Here is a 20,911-nt window from a genome sequence, read left to right on the forward strand (position 1 = left end):
AGAGATCATTGTGTTAGAAGGGAAACACTTGAACAGGATTTAGGGAAACAGTAAGTTCAGAAATTCTACACTCTGCTTTTTAAATGGGAATGTGTAGCTCTTCAACATAGGGAAAGGTACTTAATTGCATTCAGAAGACAGTGGGCATTCAAACTTCACATAGGTAAGAGGCTTTTTTTACCCCTCACCTGTAAGAATGTGGGAATTCAGATGCTCAAATAATTTCTGGCGAGAGTACAAATTGATCAGCCTTTAGGGAGAACAGTTTGGCACTATCTTTCAGAACTAAAATGACACATTTCCTCTCCTGTGGCAGTTCTGCTCCTGGGACTTGGTCCTGCTGGCAGGCTTGCCCGTGGGCAAGGCCACACATCCAGTGGGTATCGTAGTGTTTCTTACAATTAACATCAGAGGATGAAAACAGTATAAACACCAGCCAACAGAGTACCAATAAAGTTTGTAATTCATATTACTAGACTATCGTGTAGCTATAAAAAGAGAGGCAAGAAGATATTTGAAATGCATAAAACCTATAAAGGATTCATATTCAGATTAGATTTTTAAAAAGATGTAAGTTAATAAGATAAGGATAAGCAACCTATTAGGGAAGAGTCATATAGGCATTTCAAAGAGAAAAATAATTCTCCCAAAAATCAGAGTAAGACATGTTCAGACTCTCTAGTAATTGGGGAAATTTTTATTAAAATCATAAGACAGCCTTTTGCATTTGATAAATGACTTAGAAAAAAAAATAAGAAGTCTTTGGGCCCCAAAGGGAAGGTCAAGAAGGGGCAGGAGTGTAAAATGGAAAAACCTAGTAGATGTTACCTTATAAAGATGAACATATATGTGTCATAACTAGCCAATTTAGAATTGGTGTGTTCCTATTCTGATTCTGTCACTGACTTTTTAAAAGTCAGTTGTTTTCCCAACTAAACTCTGAGGACAGTCATGGGTCAACAAGTCATCTTGTTATAAACATTTGAGTATATACACGAAAAAGGCCCATTGGCATTATTGGCATCCGAGTGAGTGAAAATGGACCAAGGTTAAGCACATGGGATTGAATGGGCCAAGTTCTAACCTGTCCTCTATAAAACTTCGCTTTTTACTCTGTATATGAATAAACACAAACATCTTGAGCAAGTTTATACTCAGTTCAAAAGCTCATCTTTTAAAATCGCCACTCACCTTTCTATACATTAGATAAGTACAGTTCATTAAGGATCAGAATTTCTGAATTCTGTTTCTCTTCTGATACTTAGCAGCAGTCTCTGGTCTGCCAAATAATTAACACCTGCCCTCTGTCCCTCATAGGATGCTTATTAGGGTTAAATTAATGCAAGTATGAGGTATATTATTTGCTATTTGAGTTCCACTGGAGAAGAAAGATAAGAAGGCCTGAAAGAAAAATCTGTACTCTACTGTTCCCATAAACTAAAAAGATAGATATGTGGAGAGCTTGCCTTTTCATTATATCTAAATGGAGTAGTTTCTTTTTACGAGTGATTTTATTTTTTTATATGGAATATATATATTTGAGGAAAGACACTGATATGTTATTGATTCTGAATTTTAAAATTATTATAATTTATATACTGACAGGAAAACTTGGCCAATGGTGTAGTTAGGGAGAGAAAGAAATTAAACAGAAAGGGTATTTGAGTGAAGATTAGTTTGAGGAATCAGCAATCATCTAAGTGGACTTAGATAATTTATGAGTACTTTTGTAATATTCATATGTAGACATTGACCATGGGATTTGAATGATCATTCTTGGATAAGGAGAATGCTTTTTCCTGTTAATAATTGTGTTAAGGAATGTGTGAGTGCTAGTATAAGTTGGAAATTAAATTGGTAGGATTTTAATACAATGTATTCTTTCTCCTTATGGCATATTAATTCCCTGCCCTTTCCCCGTAAAGGGAATTCTTAGCCATGGACTCCATCTCGATTACATTAATGAATAAGCATATTAGATGAGAGTATATCATGTAGATGTAAAAGAAAGAGATTACATTCAGAAATCATTTCTGCAGTTATAAAAATAACCAATATTTATAAAATTGCTGTTTAAATAAGAACATATTGTATTAGTCTGTTCTCCTGCCATAACAAAATACCACAGACTGGGTGGCTTAAACAGGAATTTATTTCTCACAGTTTGGGAGGTTGGAAAGTCCAAGAGCAAGTCACAATCTCTCCTCTGGGTTCTTACAAGTCCTCTCAGGTTAGGGCCATACCTCTGTGACCTCGTTTAACCACCTCCTAAAGTCCTTACCTCCAAACGTAGTCACATTAGACGTAAGGGCTTCAACATGTAAATTTTAGGGGGAACACAGTCTGAAATCCCACGGACACAGTCACAGATCCTGCTGGAGAGTTCTGACTGGATTATGGGGACCCATTCATCCTTTATTGCCATTAAATCATACCAGTTTTTGCTCATCTGCTGAAGACATGTTTGTGTCCACATAATTTCCCCCAGAACTCTGCTCTCTCCATCAGATCTGCTATCCATGCGATATATGGATGGACCCTCTTAATTTCACTTATTTTCAATCTCAACTTCTCAGTTTTAAAATTATATTAATTTTATTTTCATCAAGTTAATTTTGTTTTCTCACCTGCTGTATTCTTCAATGAATTTGTTTCATTCTGCATGTGCATTTTGATCCTATTTTTTTCCCTAGGTCATACTAACTCCTTCAAAATGTTTACAGTTCTCATATCACAGTTTGAGCATGTTTACACATTTTTACTATTGTAGATCCATGTTGTGGTTATGGTGAGTTTCTGCATCAATTTCTATTGCCTTTTTAAGTTATTTACATAATATTGAATGGTTCTTTTTTATGTTTAGGTCTTCAATAAACTCATCAGGAGATATAAGTATTTGGAAAAGGCATTTGAAGATGAAATGAAAAAGGTAAGATTCAAATGTAATGCCTTATCTGTTTAAGGAAATGGAGAAGGATAAAAATTTTACCTACACATGTTTGATGATTGACTGAATATGATAGATTAGCTAATAACTATAGGAAGAAATATAGGATTAGCCTAGATCTTTTCATTTATATTTAGTGAAATATTAAATTTCATTATTCCTATAGGACAGCATTCCTATAAACTAGGAATGGTTTTATTGAATATGATCTCTGACCTTGCAGAGCTTAAAGCAAAAACTAGAGATTGCAAATACGTAAGAAAAATAAGAATGTCAAGGGAAGAATCAAGATATGGTGATTTAATTAGTTGAAGCATGTGAAAGCATAGCACAGCAGCTAATAGTAAAATACTTTAGAAAATACAGGTCAGCAAAGGGGATAAAAGCACATCTTTGGAGATAATGTATGATTGTAAATCTCAGTGGTTTTCCTTATCTATAAAATAGCTGCAATAAGATTACATACCTTAGGATTGTTGTGGGAATCAATGAGAGAACATAGAAGTTACTTAACATAGTGACTGGCCTCTAGTAAGTAGGGAAATAAATATAAATGAAATAAATAGTAGCCCCTTATTAAAGAAGACCTCCTTTCAGTAATCTTTGATTAATAACATTTCTGTGTGCATATACAGCAGCCACTACATTGGCTTGTTACAGATTTGTGTGTTGTTTTGTAGTTTTTTCCAGTTTTAGGTAACTGCCTAAGTTATACACAGATTTAAAGGAACCATAACATCTACTTTGCTACTTACAAAGTGATTCCATCTATAATGAAGAACATTTTGGCAGCAAAATCATTTTTTAAATATTTGTATTCTCCATGACTCAACTTTCCTATTTATGAGGATCCTTCTGCATGGGTACATAACTGTATGAATACAGCTGTTCATCACAGTGTTGAGAAATAACCTAAATGTGCTTTGGTGGGAGACTGATTAAATAAACTACAGTCTATCCTTACAATGAGATATTACAGTCTTTTAAAGAATGAGGCATAGCCTCATGAGTTGACTATGGAAAATGTCCACAATAAATTGTTAAATGAAATAGCAAAGTGCTGAGCAACCATTTGGTAGTCGTTTAACCTTAGGTAAGTTAATTTTCTTTGTGCCTCTGCTCACTTTTCTGTAAAATGAGAATCAAGGCTCTAGTAGGTATCAATACTGAAGTGTTCAGAAGTGTCTACCTAATGCATTTTAGCTATTATCCATGTAGAATATGTAGACACATGTAACTGCATTAAAAAATCTGAAAGTACACATATCTCAAAGTGTTAATGTTGATTCTAAGGAAGTAGGATTAGAGAGATTTTTCACTTTTTTTATTCTGCTTTGTTAGATTTTGTACTAACATATTGAATTTTTTAAATTTGAACAGAAAAAAATGTGTTCCTTTATATTTCTAGGTACTTAGAAAATCACAAATGCTTGATTTAAAAGAGGAACAGATATGATGAAAAAAATTAAAAAACACGTTCACATAAATTAAACATCTTACCTCTTTGTCTAATAACACCACTCATGACTTCTCTTCTCTTAACCTTATTTGAACCTTGAAAACTTCCTTAACTGTTTTCATTCATGTGGTGAGTGTACTTTGAAGAATGATTTTTCACAATATATCCAATTTTTTAAGGATGGTTCTGCAGAACATGCAGTATCTGGTTTTAATGTTGATTACTATAATTGAGCAATGCAAATATTAATTTAAAAGAATTATATAAATTTTATACCATTTTGTTATAATTGAGCATTTGTAAATGAATATGAGTATGTTAATGTGCTTAGAAAGTAGTATTAAAATTTTATTGTGGAAACCATTTTATCATTATCCACTTGAATCATACTCATTTTTTCTAAACAGGGAAAAGGTCACATGGACATAAAGTATCTATGATTTTGCCAGTTTTTGCTCTACCCCATTTCCGGTGCTCCCAGGAGCTTTAATCATTGATGATCTCAATCCCCCACTCCCTTTTGTCTTGTGAACGTAGAAGGTGACTTCGTTTTAATTCACTGAGACTTTAATAGGCATAAATTGGGAGTGAAATGGACTGGTTTGATTCCAGTTCTGCCACTTACTCACCATATAAATATTTGGAGAGTCACAGAGCCCCCTGTAATGTAATAATCCTTTAACTGTTGGGGATAGTAGATGAATACTGCCCTAACTACTGCACACAACTCATGGAATTTCATTGGCACTCAAGCACTAAGCCTGCATTGATGCCAGCGACTTTTCAGTGGCGCCAAGTAATGAAAAAGTCAGCAGTGCCTGCATGGTGATACTGAGCCCAAGGGATCTCAGTAACCCGCCTACGGACTGATGAAACAGAAAGTAGCCATGGAATATAGTCGGGTGCTCGATGGAGGAGGGCTAAGGAAGAGGACATTCCTCAAGGCTGACCACTCTTAGAAATCAGAATGGGAAGTGGAGCCAATCCACTTGCTTTCACTTCCCTTTAACCTTTCCAGAGTTGCTATTTTTTCAATTACCCCTCCAAAATTGCTCTTTCCAACTCAATCAGAGGTGTTTTCTCTATTGGGAACTAGTCTTACCTCAGATCTTCCATTACCTCAGCACCAAGACTGATAAAACTGCGCGATCCCAGAAATCCCAAGTTTGAATCTTGTTCTTTTAAAAGGAGCATCAAGAATTTAGAAAACCACTTTCTCACTCAACAGCCTTGTTTTAAAGAGTATTATGTGCTGTAAACTCAGAGAAACAGCCAATTTATAATAGAACATACATATGTGTTTCCAATGAATAATAACTATGCTTTGCATCTGACCTACCAATAGTGTATCATGTAGCTAAGGATGTACAATCTGCTTATTTTCCTACCTTAGTCCTTTGCTTTATAGACATGGTTTTTTTTGTTTGACCCACAGCTTCTCCTCTTCCTTAAAGCCTTTTCCGAAACAGAGCAGACAAAGTTAGCAATGCTGTCGGGGATCCTGCTGGGCAATGGCACCCTTCCTGCCACCATCCTCACCAGTCTCTTCACAGACAGCTTAGTCAAAGAAGGTAATCACTCTCATGTTTCCTCACCTGTCAGATGTAAAAGGAAAAGCCAAGAGAGTTAGAAAAATACCAGTACCTGTTCTTAGTGTCCTCTACTATCTACCCACCCTCCATGTAAGTTTGTGTGTGTATCTTCACAATAAGATTCATACATGTTTATTGTAAGAAATCAGAGAAAAATATGCACACCTGTTCAAAGACGAACAAAATAAAAATAAAATAGAACTTTTGGTGTTAGACTCAATGCCTAGATCAATTACCCTGAAATCGATGTGGCCCAACCCATTTCTCTCAAGTTAGATGCTACTGGCATATTTTGTTGGAACAATGCTTCACTGTGCAGGACTCTTCTTGTTTTATGGGACATTTCATATTTATGTGCTCAGGCACAAAATGCCAGCTGGGAACACCCACCTCTATTTAGTATAACAATAGAAAATGTCCCTTTAACTTCCCAAATACCCCTCAAACTGTTGTCTATTTCCCTGGTTAGGACCATCCTCCCAAACTGTTTCTTCTCAAGATCATGTGTTAGGATGTTCACTTTTATCACATTTTTAAGATGTTCATTATTTGAGTTTTAGAAAGAAGTCTAAATGGCTGCCATTAGAGTCTTGCTTTAATTTTTAAGGCATTAGGAGTTTGATAGGCATATATACAATCACTTGGTTAAAGAATGAAACAAAAGTGGGCTCTTTGTAGGAGGATAATGATATTCAAGTTATAATGCAACACAAAACAAAGAGTTTTTTCTTAAAAATAAGAGAGCTTTTGTGAAAACATCTGTTTCTTCTTAGAATTTAAATTTTTTTCTCCTACAAATCGGAAGTCCTGGCCTCATTAATGCCTGTAGTGAGATGGGTTTTCCTGTAGCTGAGAAAAGAGTAAATCAAGAGTTAAGTGATATTATTTAAAGATTCTCTGTAAATCTTGGCTTAAAATAACTCATATTTATGGCCATTCATATTCTCTGATTGTTATTAGTATGCTGTTAATATTAGGACATTTTAAAGTGTTTTCCTGAAGAGAATTTGTGATGATGCACACATTTATGAGACATTTTGTACTCAGAAAAATAAGGTAAAATGTAAACAGAGGAAGCATTAGTTACTTTAACAGAATCTAGATGGCAGGTATATGAATGTTCACAGTATAATCTGTACAACTTTCCTGTATGAAAATGCTTATAGTAAAATGTTAGGGGAGGAGGGACAAGAAAAATACATTTGTTACAGAAATGACGTAGTGCCTGTGTCATATGGGTTTTCCTTGTAGTCCATCATTTTAGAAACTAGAGGCTTAAACTCTTGCTTCCTAAATAGGAAAAGATTGAGAAATTACTACACCTTTTTCCCAGCTCCCACCCAACAAATGGCCAAGAGGTATGGGATCGTTCTACTCATAGAATCTTAAGTACAAAGAAATTTCCCAAATCTTCCGCTATGAACCACTTTTAATGCAAAGTGACAGGTTTAAGCCTGGATTTTAGTAGTTCCAGCATACTTTATTTTTCTCACTTACAATATAGATTACACTATTATTTGTATTTTTAATTACATACACTTATATTAAATTTTATATTGACTTGATAAAATATTGATAGTGTTTAAAATCTATGTCAGCAAATTTATAACATAAAATTCTCCAGACTATCACAGGTTTTATTGTCTTAGCCAACTTTTAGTTTTTCTAGTTCCTTTGCTTAAGTGAAGAAAATGGGGCAAAGTTGGTGTTTGTTTGTATAAATGGTACAATTGAATGCTTTTCCTGTAAGTAAACTGTAAGATGTTACTCAAATTGGCATTTAAGGACATTTATTTCTTATGTAACAATAAGTATAAAGGTAGGTTAGGCTTCAAGGTGAGTAGCATTATCACTCAGGTCCTGGGGTACTTTCCCTGATTTTCCCTCATTACCATTCATAGCACTGACCTCACTCCAGGAATGGTTTCCCCAGTCGTTAGCAGATGTCTGCTGTTACAGTATGACACACACGTCCTTGTTCAGGTTCAGTTGAAGAGCTTGGGATATGTTCTCCATGTAGGATAATTATCTTGCCTTCATCTGACGGCTGACACGGGCCACGTGACCAGCTGCAGCCTGTAGCAATTGCCAGGGGGATGCCACGGGTAGATGGGCTTCAGCTTGGGTTTCTAAACTAATCATTGCAGTGGTGCCAGGACTTAGACTAATGAGAAGTCACCTGATCTGAGCAAAACGGGAATTCTCTTAGGAAACAGGAAAGGGGAATAGAGGCTGCTTAGACCAACAGTACAAAGTTAAGTAAAATAGACAAAATTAAAATTAAAATAGTGAAGCCTTCAATTCAGAAAGAATCAGTTTAACACTTCAACTGCACTTTAACTTTTCATTAAGTAAATGGAGCATTAGTTTACAAATTTGAAGTGTTCTACTAGTTATCTGTTTTATTTGGAAATAAATTCTAATGTGAATATGGATATGTAATGGATTGGTTTCTTGATTAACATAGCTATTGTGATAATCTACTTTTAAATATCCAGGAAAAAAGTTCAACTGGAAACAACATTGATACCTTTATAGCTTAACTCATGGAAATTTTAAAAAGCTTTTTATACAAAGTAAAATTGTAAAGTAAGTGATTCATGTTCATCTACAGCTTTATTCGTATCTATTACTATTAATGTTGTTTTGCTGATATCCCATATCAGCAAATGAGTGGACATGTTGACATTTTAGTTTTATGTCTTAAGATTTATTTGTTGTACCTCAGGATCCCTGTTACACTCGTGAAATATTGGCGAACCACAGGGTGAAATAAAGGCAAAAACACTAGAAAATTACGGGCTTTGAATCTGGTTTTGACCAAAGTAAAAGTTAAATAAGTTTACAGCTATGCCAGGTTGGAATTAGGGAGTCTGACTTTGAAAATTGTTTTAACATTTTTTTCCCCTCTCATGAAAATGTTGTCTCTTGAGTAATGGTAATAATGGAACTGTGCCTAAAGATGTATCCATTTTTCCTCTATACCAAATCTCATCTGAATTATTTACTCATCTCAGGAAATCTAGTGAGAGATGTTGCCTTGTCCGTCATCAGAAGTGGTTTTCTTGGAAAACAGAACGAATCTCTCTCACATTTTGTTGTTTTTTTTTTTAACAGGCATTGCAGCCTCCTTTGCTGTCAAGCTTTTCAAAGCATGGATGGCAGAAAAAGATGCCAACTCTGTTACCTCTTCTTTGAGAAAAGCCAACTTAGATAAGAGGCTGCTTGTAAGTATCATCTGGACCACAGGGTGTCTGCTTGGTGTTCCCATTGGTAAAATGCCTGGATCTATGTTGACTTGAGGCACGGTTCCTTTTATTTCTTCTGTATATAAAAAATAGAAATGAATTCCATTTTAATCTTTGTCATATAAATAAATGGAATGCAAAAAACATAGGGACTTTAAAATTTTTAAGTTTGTTGATACAGTGTTTACATTTATCAACATTAACACTTTCTTTTGTAGCTAGTAACTATAGAAATTTAAAGTTTTAATATGATGAAATCCCATCAATCCCACTTAATTAGACATTTGTGACTGGCTTAGGTTGGAGATGGATGACACTCATCTCAAATACACTGCCATGTTATTTGTAAACAAAATAAAAGTTTAAACAGGATTCCTTATTTAAATCAAGATTCTGTGGAAATAACTAAGAAAACAAGTTAATTGTAGTTAATTTGAAGCTCCCATTACCGTGATTGCTTGATTATATTTTTATTTCTCTATCTTTGTATGTTTCAAAGAAAATCAATGAAAATATTTTGTCCTTATAATTTCTATCTGCTCCCTATAATTTCTGTCTAGAAGCAGCAGCTGTGCAGATGACAGAGCTTTCTCCAAGTGAAATTGCTTTTTTTAGTCCTGTCAAAAATTTGTCCACCTCTGCCATCTTCTCTTCACCTAATCTTTGTTTTTCTCTTCCAGTGTGCTGGGGTTTTAGTGCAAGAGATAATTGTCCAAACTGACTTTTTTACTTGAGAAAACTTGAAAATAATTTTAATTGCAAACACTTGTACTTTCAGTCACATAAAATTCCTTCGTCTCTTGAAGGTTGCCTTAAAATAGCCCTATTTTTGCCTTCAACGTCTTAAGAATATGGTAAAAAGAAAAATTAGGATGCTGGGTTGTAATTAATGTCTGCCACCCATAATAATTTGCAGTTAGCCTGTATTTATTGAGTACCTGCTCTGTGCCAGGCATGATCCTAGAAGCTGTAGCACCATTAGAGAACAAGGTAGAAAAGTTCTCTGCCTTATAGAACCTACTTTCTTGTGAACTTAGGGTGAATCCTGTATGTGGAAGGAGAAGTCATGAAAGATAAGAGCATAGGTTTCTGGCAGGGTGGAAGTTCATATGAAGGGAACATATTCTTGTGCCTGAGTCTGGATTAGCTGTATCTTGGCTGTGCCCCACTGTGACTTGCATGTCTTTTCATTCTGGGACCCAGGCTGAAGGGGCAGCTCCTCTCTGGGCCATTTGACCTCATGGCAGAGGGCAGGAGACTCACGTGAACACTTGCAGTGCATTAGAAGCTCTTGTACTATTTCTTGACCATAAGAAGCCTGTCAGTGGGGTGAGAAAAGTTAGTCCATTCACAGGCTGCTTCTCCAGCCCCTCCAACAGACACAGTAAGAAGGACTTCTCTTAATACTTAATATAAGTGTGGGGGCAAATTATTGGGAACAAAGATGCAATCTATTACAACTTGCTACAAAAGACTCAGTTATTTCTTAAAGCTGTGATTCCTTAAAGATACCAATAGGCAGAGCTCAGTTAGCTTACTTAGGTCGCTTCATTTAAAAAACAAATTTTTTTTTCCAAATTTTCAAAAATCACATCATTGAACTCTTCTTACTAGGTTTCTATGTTTACCTACATTTTGGGTATGAAAAGCAGAGGTGGCAGTTTCTCTGTAAGTGTACCAGGGTAGGGTTTTTCTAACAAATGTAAACCATGGTCCAAGCCAGTGAATGCCATGGTAGAATTTAGACTGACTTTGCCTAAGTTTAATCTGAATAATAATTTTCAATATATTATATATCATTTATGAGGATTTTTAAAATAGTTCATAAATACACTGCCAGTAATACGTTTGATATATTGTTTTGAACGTAACTTTAGATCAAACTTCGTGGTCACATTCTTCCTAAATTGACTATTGAAGGCCCCTAACTTGAATATTGAATACTGGCCCAGAGTAACCGTAATTACCGTCTTTGGGGACATACAGTCCTTAAATATTTCTGGCTGCATAATTTGGGTCAAGCTACTTAAATTTGTTGAGACTTAGCTTATCCCCCGTAACTTTTCTATTTTCTACAGCTATGAGCCGAGGGCCCACCACATCTTGATTCATATAAGAAACAAAAAAAATTAGTTCCCAGAACATCCCCCCACACATACCCAAATGTGGAAGACTTCTTCAATGGTAAAATAAATATCAGTGACAGAATTTCAGTCTGGTTGAAATGTTTGCTTTAACAGGGATGCGTATCTGATAGATAACTCATCTCATCAACTCCGTTCTGATATTTTGAAATTCATGACTCAAAGGAAGTTACAGGATGATACAGAGAATATTGAGATTTGAGTCATGACACAAAAGCCATTGGTATGTGTCTGTACATGGTGGCAAGCCCATTACGAATCTTTTTTCTGAGATTTTTATTGAAGCCACAGAGATTGACCAGATACATGCAAGTCTGAACATCATAAAAGTTGGGATCTATTTTTTAGACCCTGCAGCAGTCTGAAACATGTGAGAGCTTTGAAAATTGCTTTAATTTCTTAGTTGGGTGTTGAAGGTATACAGGATTAGAACATGACTAAGTGTTACTTAGACTCTGCCAAGCTGTGTAAGGTAAAATGTAAATGAGGTAAAAATATGAAAACAGCCATGGTGTATTGCTCTTTTTAAAAATTTCCAACAAATTATATAATGAACTAAAGAATTGGTAGGGTAGGTTTAGATTATATCTTACCATGAACTTAATTTAGAGCTCCTGTCTTTAACAGATACAACAAAAATTATCTTTAGCTTTGAGCTAGTATTTTAAATAATAGCAGCATTTTCTCAAAATGTGAATAGACGTCCTTGAGATAATAGTCATTATTGTTTTTCTAACTATCAAAAATCATTTTAGCATTATTAAAACTGAGTTTTGTCTATTAAATCATAGTTAAGAAAACAGTATGATAAATGATTTCAATTATTTCTTGTCAATTTAAAACAGTTCAGATGTTATTAAAAGCTACCGTCTTATCTATATTTAATTTAGCAAATTTAGTTCTGTATTTGTACATGCTATACTTTGGGGAAAATAAAAGAAAAAGCCAATAATGGTTCAAAATGAGTGAGGCTGGTTTATGTAAGCGCCTAGCATTTTTTTCTCTTTCTTTGTTAAATTACTTTATTTTAGAAGGTGCTTAGCAAACGCTCGATATATACCCAAGATTTATTCTCTTGAAAGTCAGTCCTTGTTCTTTTCTTCCAAATATGAGATATTCAAAGTGCTATTTTAATATGAAAAATGTGTACTTTAGGCTTGCTGAAATTTGAATAGCTTGTTGTATAACAGTCTCTTTTTTCTTTTCTCTTTCAGGAGCTCTTTCCAGTTAACAGACAGAGTGTGGATCATTTTGCTAAGTACTTCACTGATGCAGGTCTGAAGGAGCTTTCCGACTTCCTCCGAGTCCAGCAGTCCCTGGGCACCAGGAAGGAACTTCAGAAGGAGCTCCAGGAGCGTCTTTCTCAGGAATGCCCAATCAAGGAGGTGGGAGACCACGGGCTGATCCATGTGAAACACATGAATTAGAGGAATAACATTGACTGTGTAGCACGAGCTTTCCCTCCCTTAAAGAGACCTCCCTGTTTTGTTTATTGTTATGAACTTTATGCACTTGTTCATACCGTTTAAGTTAGCTCAGTTTCAAAGTATTAATTTAGAATCCTCTAGTTGTTCTGTAAATTAATGATTATTGCCATGCAAGTAACTTCTTTTTACCAGGCTGCTATGATTATCAAAATACTTCATCTGTCAAACAGATTTACCATCCACTATCAACATACTCCATTATATGATGGTTTTCCCCATTCTACTGCAGATTTCATACTATGGTGAATACTTGGTTAATGTTTGAAATAGACAGTGGGTATTTTGTGCATCATTGGGTAAGGCTATATATAGGTTTTTCTTCCTTTCTTTCTTTTTTAATTTTCAGACAAGAAAGGTTGATTTTGAATTCACATTTTGAGAAAAGACCAGTTGGGCCAGTGGCTTGTTTGATCACACTCACAATAGCTGTATATACCCATAACGTAAATACTACATTTTTTTGCACCATTATAGTTCATATGGCTTTTATTTTAATTCATGACTGAACAAAACTTCCTATTTGAACTTTGAAAACTTTTACTTGATAGTCCAGATACTAAATTAGGAGACTTTTCCTTTTGCAACTTACTCCCAAGTCTCAAGCCCTCACCACCCTGCATGTACTAAGCTCTGCAAAGCACCTTACATGGTTTAAGACTGGAGAATTCCAGACTGATGCTGTCCAGCAGATGGAGGTATTAGAGCAAAAAATATTCCTGAGTCTTATGACATTATAGTCAACAATAGACTGAATAACATTTCTCCAAGCACGAATGGGGAAAAAAGGCAAAACCAAAATGATTGTGATGCCTGAGGTGGCATCTTACTTACTCTGCAGCTTCCCCCACCAGCTCAGGACTGGGAAAATAGCCTGCTGAACGTTGCTACAGTGACACATATCATATAAGAAAATTGCTTTCGCACTTTAACAGTTTATTTACATGGGGCATGAGGATCATCAGAAATAATAATTAAAGGATGAATTGTGGAGAAGGGACTTGTACAAACCCATGACATTATTCATTAAGAGATTTAAAGTTGAGGGTCGTAGTTAAAGATTCACAACTCTGTTCCCTTCTTCAAATCCCAGAAAGTCAAACTGACTCACGTAATCTCTTTTGCTCGACCACAGGGGTCCCAGCATGTAAAAGAATAACTCCTAAGAAACAAAGATTCTTTACTATTTCCTATTATCCAGTAGCTCCTGGCCAGAGCTAAGCCTCTTAATTTACGGACTAAAAATAAATCTTTGAGAACAATTCATTGTGTTTTTCCTCCCTCTTATAATCTGAGAATATGTACCAGGAAGGGAGGAACTGAGCAGCATATTTATCTGCTTCAAACCTTTTATGGACCAGGCATAGTGAGAGGGGAACTCCCCATCTGCCTGTTACTCTCTGACTCCTTTTTTCATGCAATGTAGGTAGTGCTCTACGTTAAAGAAGAAATGAAGAGGAATGATCTTCCAGAAACAGCAGTGATTGGGCTTCTGTGGACCTGTATAATGAATGCTGTTGAATGGAACAAGAAGGAAGAACTAGTGGCAGAGCAGGCCCTTAAGCATCTGAAGGTACAGGGTCTCAACAAGGGACAGTGTCAGCTGCAGGCTAACTGCAGCTCTAAACAGATGGGTTCCAACCACAACTTGCCCAGACACAGCCAAACATATATTTCCTAATTTTTTTCTTTTCAAATACTGCCACTGCCTAAAATATAAGAGCCCTTGAAATAACTAAGGGTAAATTCTGAAAGCAGTGTCAGGAAATCTACAGAATAGTCACATCTGCAGTATTTAAAGAGAAATACGGTATAACTATTGGTTTGCTTTCTATTCTACATGAGAAAAATTCTTAGAGACTCTTTTTGTTTAAATAAATTTCAGATTCATGTTAGAATTTGAGAAGTATCTGAGTGGTGGAAGAAATCAACTGATTGTGTAAATTGCACATTTTTACATTTTTTATACATTTTTGTGCATAGATGCATATGCTTTTGTTTTTATTGTCTTCTCCCTATAAAACTGTATGAAGACAAGTGGAAGACTTAGATTGTGCCTTCAGAGTTCACACTTGGACTCAAGAGACTTTGACTTGAAGTCAAAGACCTACCTAGTATAAACTAGGTAGAATATAAAGTAAAGGTAACTCTCAGTGTTTAAAAGAGGGCAGTGTGTAAACTGCAGGTTAATTGTACGAAGAAGGCTTGTCCAAGGAAATTGAGTGTTTAACTGAGTAGGTCTTAGAGAAAACAGTGGCTGTGCATCAGTGACTGGAAGCCAAGAACAACTGGGATGAAGGGAATGATATGAACAAACCCATGAAGGCGCCCTGGGAGTGGGCTGGGATGTCTGGGGAAGGAGAATTCTACTCTCGTAATGGCAGAGCTGCCGTCCACCAATCCTGAAGGTTCCATGGCTGTTCCAGACACCTCTCTCTTTGTCTCATTTTCACAGTGTCATTAGGCAGACATAAGAGAACAATAGTTAGTTTCAGTATAGTCAGAATTCCATATTTGGTCTCTTCTTTGAAAAGATACAGTGAGAGAAAAGAAAATTTGATAAGATGCTCGGATAAGAAATTCATTTTGATTGAACACAATATCACAGTATGAAGATAATCCTGAAAAATGAATATTTTCTGAGTATATCTCCAGATTACTGCCATGATTCAAGTGTCCTCAACCCTGTATGTCCCGCAAAAATTAACGGTTTTTCTCCCCCCTTCTATGGCAGCAATATGCCCCACTGCTGGCTGTGTTCAGCTCCCAAGGCCAGTCCGAGCTGATCCTCCTCCAGAAGATTCAGGAATACTGTTACGACAACATCCACTTCATGAAAGCCTTTCAGAAGATTGTGGTTCTCTTTTATAAAGGTATTTATCCCTGTTCCACCGCCATGTTTCTAGGCTTTATTAATTTGAGGCCCAGCCCAGAGGGTGAGGCAGAGGAGGGCAGGGGTTCATGCTGATCTTTGAAGATTTAGGGCAGCAGCCATATTATACAAAGAAACGGTGCAAACTCCATTTATTCATGGCCTCAGGAACCAGCCTGATTAGTCCCCTGCTGGGCACTTCTCATTGGTGGAAATTTCTAGAAGACTGGTGATAACTGGCTGTTATTTTGAGGGGGGAAAGGAGGGTGAGAAGGACTGTAATTTCAAAAAATAGTAGGTCTGTTTTAGAATTGTAAGGAGTAGCTCTAATAACAATGATTACTAAATATGACATATAGTGTATTCTAACCTTTTCAGGTATCATAAAGCTTACTTTAGAATTACTGCAATAATTAACTCTTTACTCTGTATTTTGGCTATTTGACCAAGCTGTTCTCCTATATTCCAAGGAAATGGCTGTTTTTAGATATTCACATTTATTGTCTTTCACTGTGCTTGTAAGGACTAGGTTGTCATGACAACTGGCACTGCCTTTTATAAATGAATGCTATCAGGCTTTTCACTGATCTCAATTGCTGTATCTATAGTATATAAAAATGACCCTGGACTATTCTTTGGTCTGGGTTTATTTAGTTTCATGAGGGGAAGAAAAGAACACAGAAATGATAAATTGTGAACATCATAAAATGGTTATCAAAAGTTACTGCAATCTTAAATGGCATAGTATCAGAAAAAAACTAAAGTGTAAATTAATGCCAGCCAGATGTTTCTTTTCCTTTTGATGTTTTTTTTAATTTGTCTATTTTGAAGGCTAATTTAGTCATTTGGCATATAAAATTTTTACATTATTAACAGCTACTTTTTAAATGTTTAATAATAGCATTTCACAAAGAGTTTTAATCAGCTGCCCAGATTCTTCATATACATACATCTCACCCACAAAAATTTGTGTGATACAGTACTTTCTTAGCACTAAGGTATTTGGTGCAATTTTATATCAGTAGGAGAATCTGATAACTGCCCAGTTCCATTTGAAGTTCAGTTATTGGTGCTTTTCTGTAGCCGGATCTGAATTAGGTCTTCTTAGACATGGTCATGAGATAGCAGTGTCCTAAAAAGAGAGTTTAAATGATACCTAGCAGAACCAAACCTACAGGTCATATTACCAACCCTTCTCTGGTCCCAAGCAGCCAAGAAAGAGAAGCAAGACCCACCCAGCTAGTGGTCATACTCTCCACACTAGCCGCATCTGGCTCCATTTTAAACTGGTAGAGAGACTGGGATAGGTTTCACATCTGTTTTGTGAGTGGTCAGTATTTTCCACTACAGAAAAGTGAACTGTGTATAAACTAGTAGCCAAAGCACAGTTTCCTTCCGAGCCTCATTTTCAGGAGCCTATTATTTCACTATTGCACTTACCTCACAGACGAAAGAACAAACTGCTTTTTCTCAGTATTGGCACCTAGGTGGCCAGAATTGAAATCCTTCAAATTTCTGACTTTAGCCATTAATGCCAACATCCTTCCCCACTGTACTGCTTATAACAACTACTGACAGCTAGCAAACTGTCTGCTTTGAGTTATTTCCTCTTCTTCAGCAAATGCTAAGGAACAGGACCTGAAATTATAAAATAACCAAGGAGTGGGCAGCAAGAAGTAAAAAAAAAAAAGACATTAGCTCTTCCTTAGGCCATTGATTAACTAGGTGATTAGCTTTTAAAGAATCTAAAGTTAGTATGACTGTGGCAAGTGTGAGCTGGCCCAAGGGAACACAGGAAGAGAAGTGTCAACATCAATTATATTCTGGCTTCATTATTCTTGGAAATGAAATCTGGAAATTTTTAAAAATGGAAACCTAAAGTATGTCACCAAGAAGTTAAAACTGAATGTCATTTTCTAGGTAACTTCATAACTTACCACAAAATTATACATACACTCTGTTTTTCTGAGTATGATTACATTTTCTCTTGAGAACATGGAATCCCTAAGGAGTGATTATTCCATACCACTATTAAGAGAGTCACTGAATTTACCTTCCTACTATTTTTTGAACAGTGGTTTTTACTTTGACCTTATTTCATCCAACAAACACCTGTGCACCAGGAGACAAATATCTTGTTTTTATAAAGATTTGGATGCTCTTGCTCTGTATTTTAAATGCCAAGAAAGGCTTGATGAACTGTGTATATTAAAGCCCTCCTTTCCCAACACTAGGGTGCTTATGAATCACCTGGAGACCTTGTTAAAACGCATTCCCCAGGGATTCTAATTCAGTACATCCAGGGTTAGGCCCAAAAATTTGCATTTTAACAGATTTCTGGGTGCTGTTTTGACTGTTGGTCAGGACCACTGGTCAAGGGTATTGAATGCCTGAAGTGACACATTCCACGAGCTATCGCAACATGTTCAAGATTATAGCTATGATTAATTCCATGCATACATGCACATTTTACAAATACCAAATAGTGTTGTGTTTGCTTCTTTTATGTAGTGATAAGGATTCCTTTTATTTATTGTCAGGAACATTTTCTTCAAAGCAGATTTTTAAAAAATAATGGAAATCATTTCTCCTTTCCCATTTTAATGTGTTTCTCTCTCTATTACACACACATCTTCCCTATATTTCTAGAACTTGGGGATAACAGAAACTTGAGGACATAGTTCCCCATGTCCCCTTTGACAAACCTAATTACTTAAATGAATGCCATTATTAAAAGATTTTCAAGTATTTTATATAAAAGAAAAAAAATGAATAAACTATAAACTGCTTTTCAGCAATGACAGAAAAAAGTGGGAATTGATCATCTATTAAAGATTCACTTTCAGTACTAAAATCTAGATTTTTATATTCCTGAGGCAATAAGGAAAAATAGTAAATGCATCACTAATCTCCAAATATCACATAATTCATTTTTTAAAAGAATTTCTCTTCCCTTCTTCCTAAGTCTAAGTACCATGTTCTTAGCATGAGGTTCTCAAAAATATCGAACTATCTTCTCAGGAACTGTTAGTATTGCTATTATGGGTTTTACTGTTTACAGATATTTCTTAGGTTAAATCCTGTCCCTCATGTAAATTTTTCTGAAAGAAGTTTCTTATTCTCATTCTTTAAAAAGATCAGTGGCCTTCTTCATACATATTCTCAGCATTCTTATGGTAAATTATTTTTGACTTGTGCCTCTATGTGACAGCCCTAATAAAAATCCTGAATCTCCTGTTCCAGGTAACATAGTTTTCAACTTAAATATCTAAATAACCAGTGTTACCCAATATTTTGCCGTTCTCAAACCACTCTTAACAATATTATCTCTTTGAACCTCATGAAAACCTAAATTTTAAGTTATAATTGAGTTACAATTCAGTTATGATTAATTATAATCATAGAATTAAAATTAAAATTATATATAATATATAATCATAATTAATTATTAAATATAATTATAAAAATAATTAATTATTATTAAGTTGTAATTAAAACTATTTAGCTTTTCTCTTCATGGTAATGGTTGGCCATTCTACACTTGTTGAATGCATATTAGATGGCAGGTTTTCTGTTAAACCAGAGAAATGAAATGATGAACAAAATAGTCCCTGACTTCCAGAGTTTCAGAGTGAAAGAAATCCAAGAGTTATAGTCACCATGTTTGCTAAAATAAGATTAATACAGAGAGTGATGAGAAGTGGTAATATATCAGGAAAGACACCTAACTTAGAGTTGGAGCTAATTTGGAGGCAGAAACAGGAAGACTTTCAAGGGACATAAGTATTTCACCAGAGATAATAAAGAAGCTGGCCAGAGAGAAGGGAACATGTATATTTTAATCTGAGGGACACTGTGCAATTGTAGAATGTCTGCCTTTCTTACTGTGTTTTTACTGATATTCTGTGTTGCTAGCAGGCATTTCTGGGAGATACCAACACACACTTTGATTTTAATGCACTTCTCTCCTCACTTATCCTTAGTGAAAAAACAGTTCTGTCTCTTCTTCATCCCTCAAGGAGTTCCTTTTTAGATTTAGACATTTCACTTAAGTAAAGTTGAGTTTCTTCTTAAACTTTTTGATGTGCACGCCTTGCCTTGTACGTTGCCCTGTGTAGTAGCTTCTGCCCCTTCTTCATTACTTCTTCCTGGTACTAGAAATTTAGTTTTGCAGCAAGTATTTATGATAAATTAGATTCTTTAAGAACTCAACTTTGCAGTTTGTTTGACTTTCAGTAGACAGCATCTGATTTTTATGTATCATGTAGTGTCCTCCTCACAAATACGGTTGTTGACTAGCATTTTAGTAGTTGCATGACCTCTTTCAGCCTCTGTGGGGCAATAAAATCCAGGAATAAATGCTCAACCTTCCCAAGAAAAAAACTGAGACAAATAGTATCACTACACGGCAATCTAAACCAGCTTTCCAACTGGCACATTGTGTCATACATAGTGCAGTTGGGGGAGGAGCAAAAGAGAATTTCCCTTTACATGTGTGTCACATTTTAAATTCTGTAGTTTGTTTTATAACATTAATAATAGTCCTGTAGTACATGCATATAATTTACAAACCAAAAACATGTTAGGTACACATGCCCAAAATTGTCTAACTGATGGAGGAACATGATCAAAACAGTTTAGAAATTACTGACCTCAATCACAAGCATCATAAAGGTGTCCTAAAGACAGATTATTTTTAAAGGACTTTTAAAATCCGTATTTGAACTAATCTTGAAAAATCTCTGCAAGCAGTCTTAACAGTAACAAGTCACTTCTGAGGCTGCGAACTGTCTCTTCTCACCTCTACAAAAACTTTGATAGCTAAAGGTGGGGACGTTCCTTCATCATTGTGAATGGAGAGTGTGGAGCTGGAAACACAAGAAGCTAAAAGACTAAAAGTTAAAAGTAATTTTAAAGGACTCCTGATTATAATTTTGATATCCAGTCCTTATAAATGAATAAATCCAAATTTCCTTCTTCCTTTGCAAAATGTAGTGTACTTCATGGTAAAAATAAATAAAATAGACCTTGTATTTTCTAAAATCAGTCATACATTTTTAGTCAATTTAGTCTCTTCAATTGAATCTAAGCACCGATCGTTAATTTTTTAAAAACTTAGGATTTTTGTTCTGAAAAGGTCAGTGATGTTTTCAATCAAAACAGTA

The 20,911-nt window shown here is 35.5% G+C and overlaps 1 protein-coding gene across 1 annotated transcript in view; it reads left to right on the forward strand.

Annotated features, from left to right (window-relative positions):
• BZW2 (basic leucine zipper and W2 domains 2) overlaps positions 1 to 20,911 on the forward strand; it is a 54,782-nt gene that overhangs the window by 31,181 nt on the left and 2,690 nt on the right. The window contains exons 5-10 of the mRNA XM_036894458.2: positions 2,864 to 2,929; positions 5,842 to 5,977; positions 9,116 to 9,225; positions 12,605 to 12,775; positions 14,301 to 14,447; positions 15,609 to 15,747. Of these exons, the coding sequence (XP_036750353.1) occupies positions 2,864 to 2,929; positions 5,842 to 5,977; positions 9,116 to 9,225; positions 12,605 to 12,775; positions 14,301 to 14,447; positions 15,609 to 15,747 (769 nt within the window). The remainder of the gene's footprint in view (positions 1 to 2,863; positions 2,930 to 5,841; positions 5,978 to 9,115; positions 9,226 to 12,604; positions 12,776 to 14,300; positions 14,448 to 15,608; positions 15,748 to 20,911) is intronic.

This window comes from Manis pentadactyla, chromosome 7 (assembly GCF_030020395.1).
Source record: "Manis pentadactyla isolate mManPen7 chromosome 7, mManPen7.hap1, whole genome shotgun sequence".
NCBI lineage: Eukaryota > Metazoa > Chordata > Mammalia > Pholidota > Manidae > Manis > Manis pentadactyla.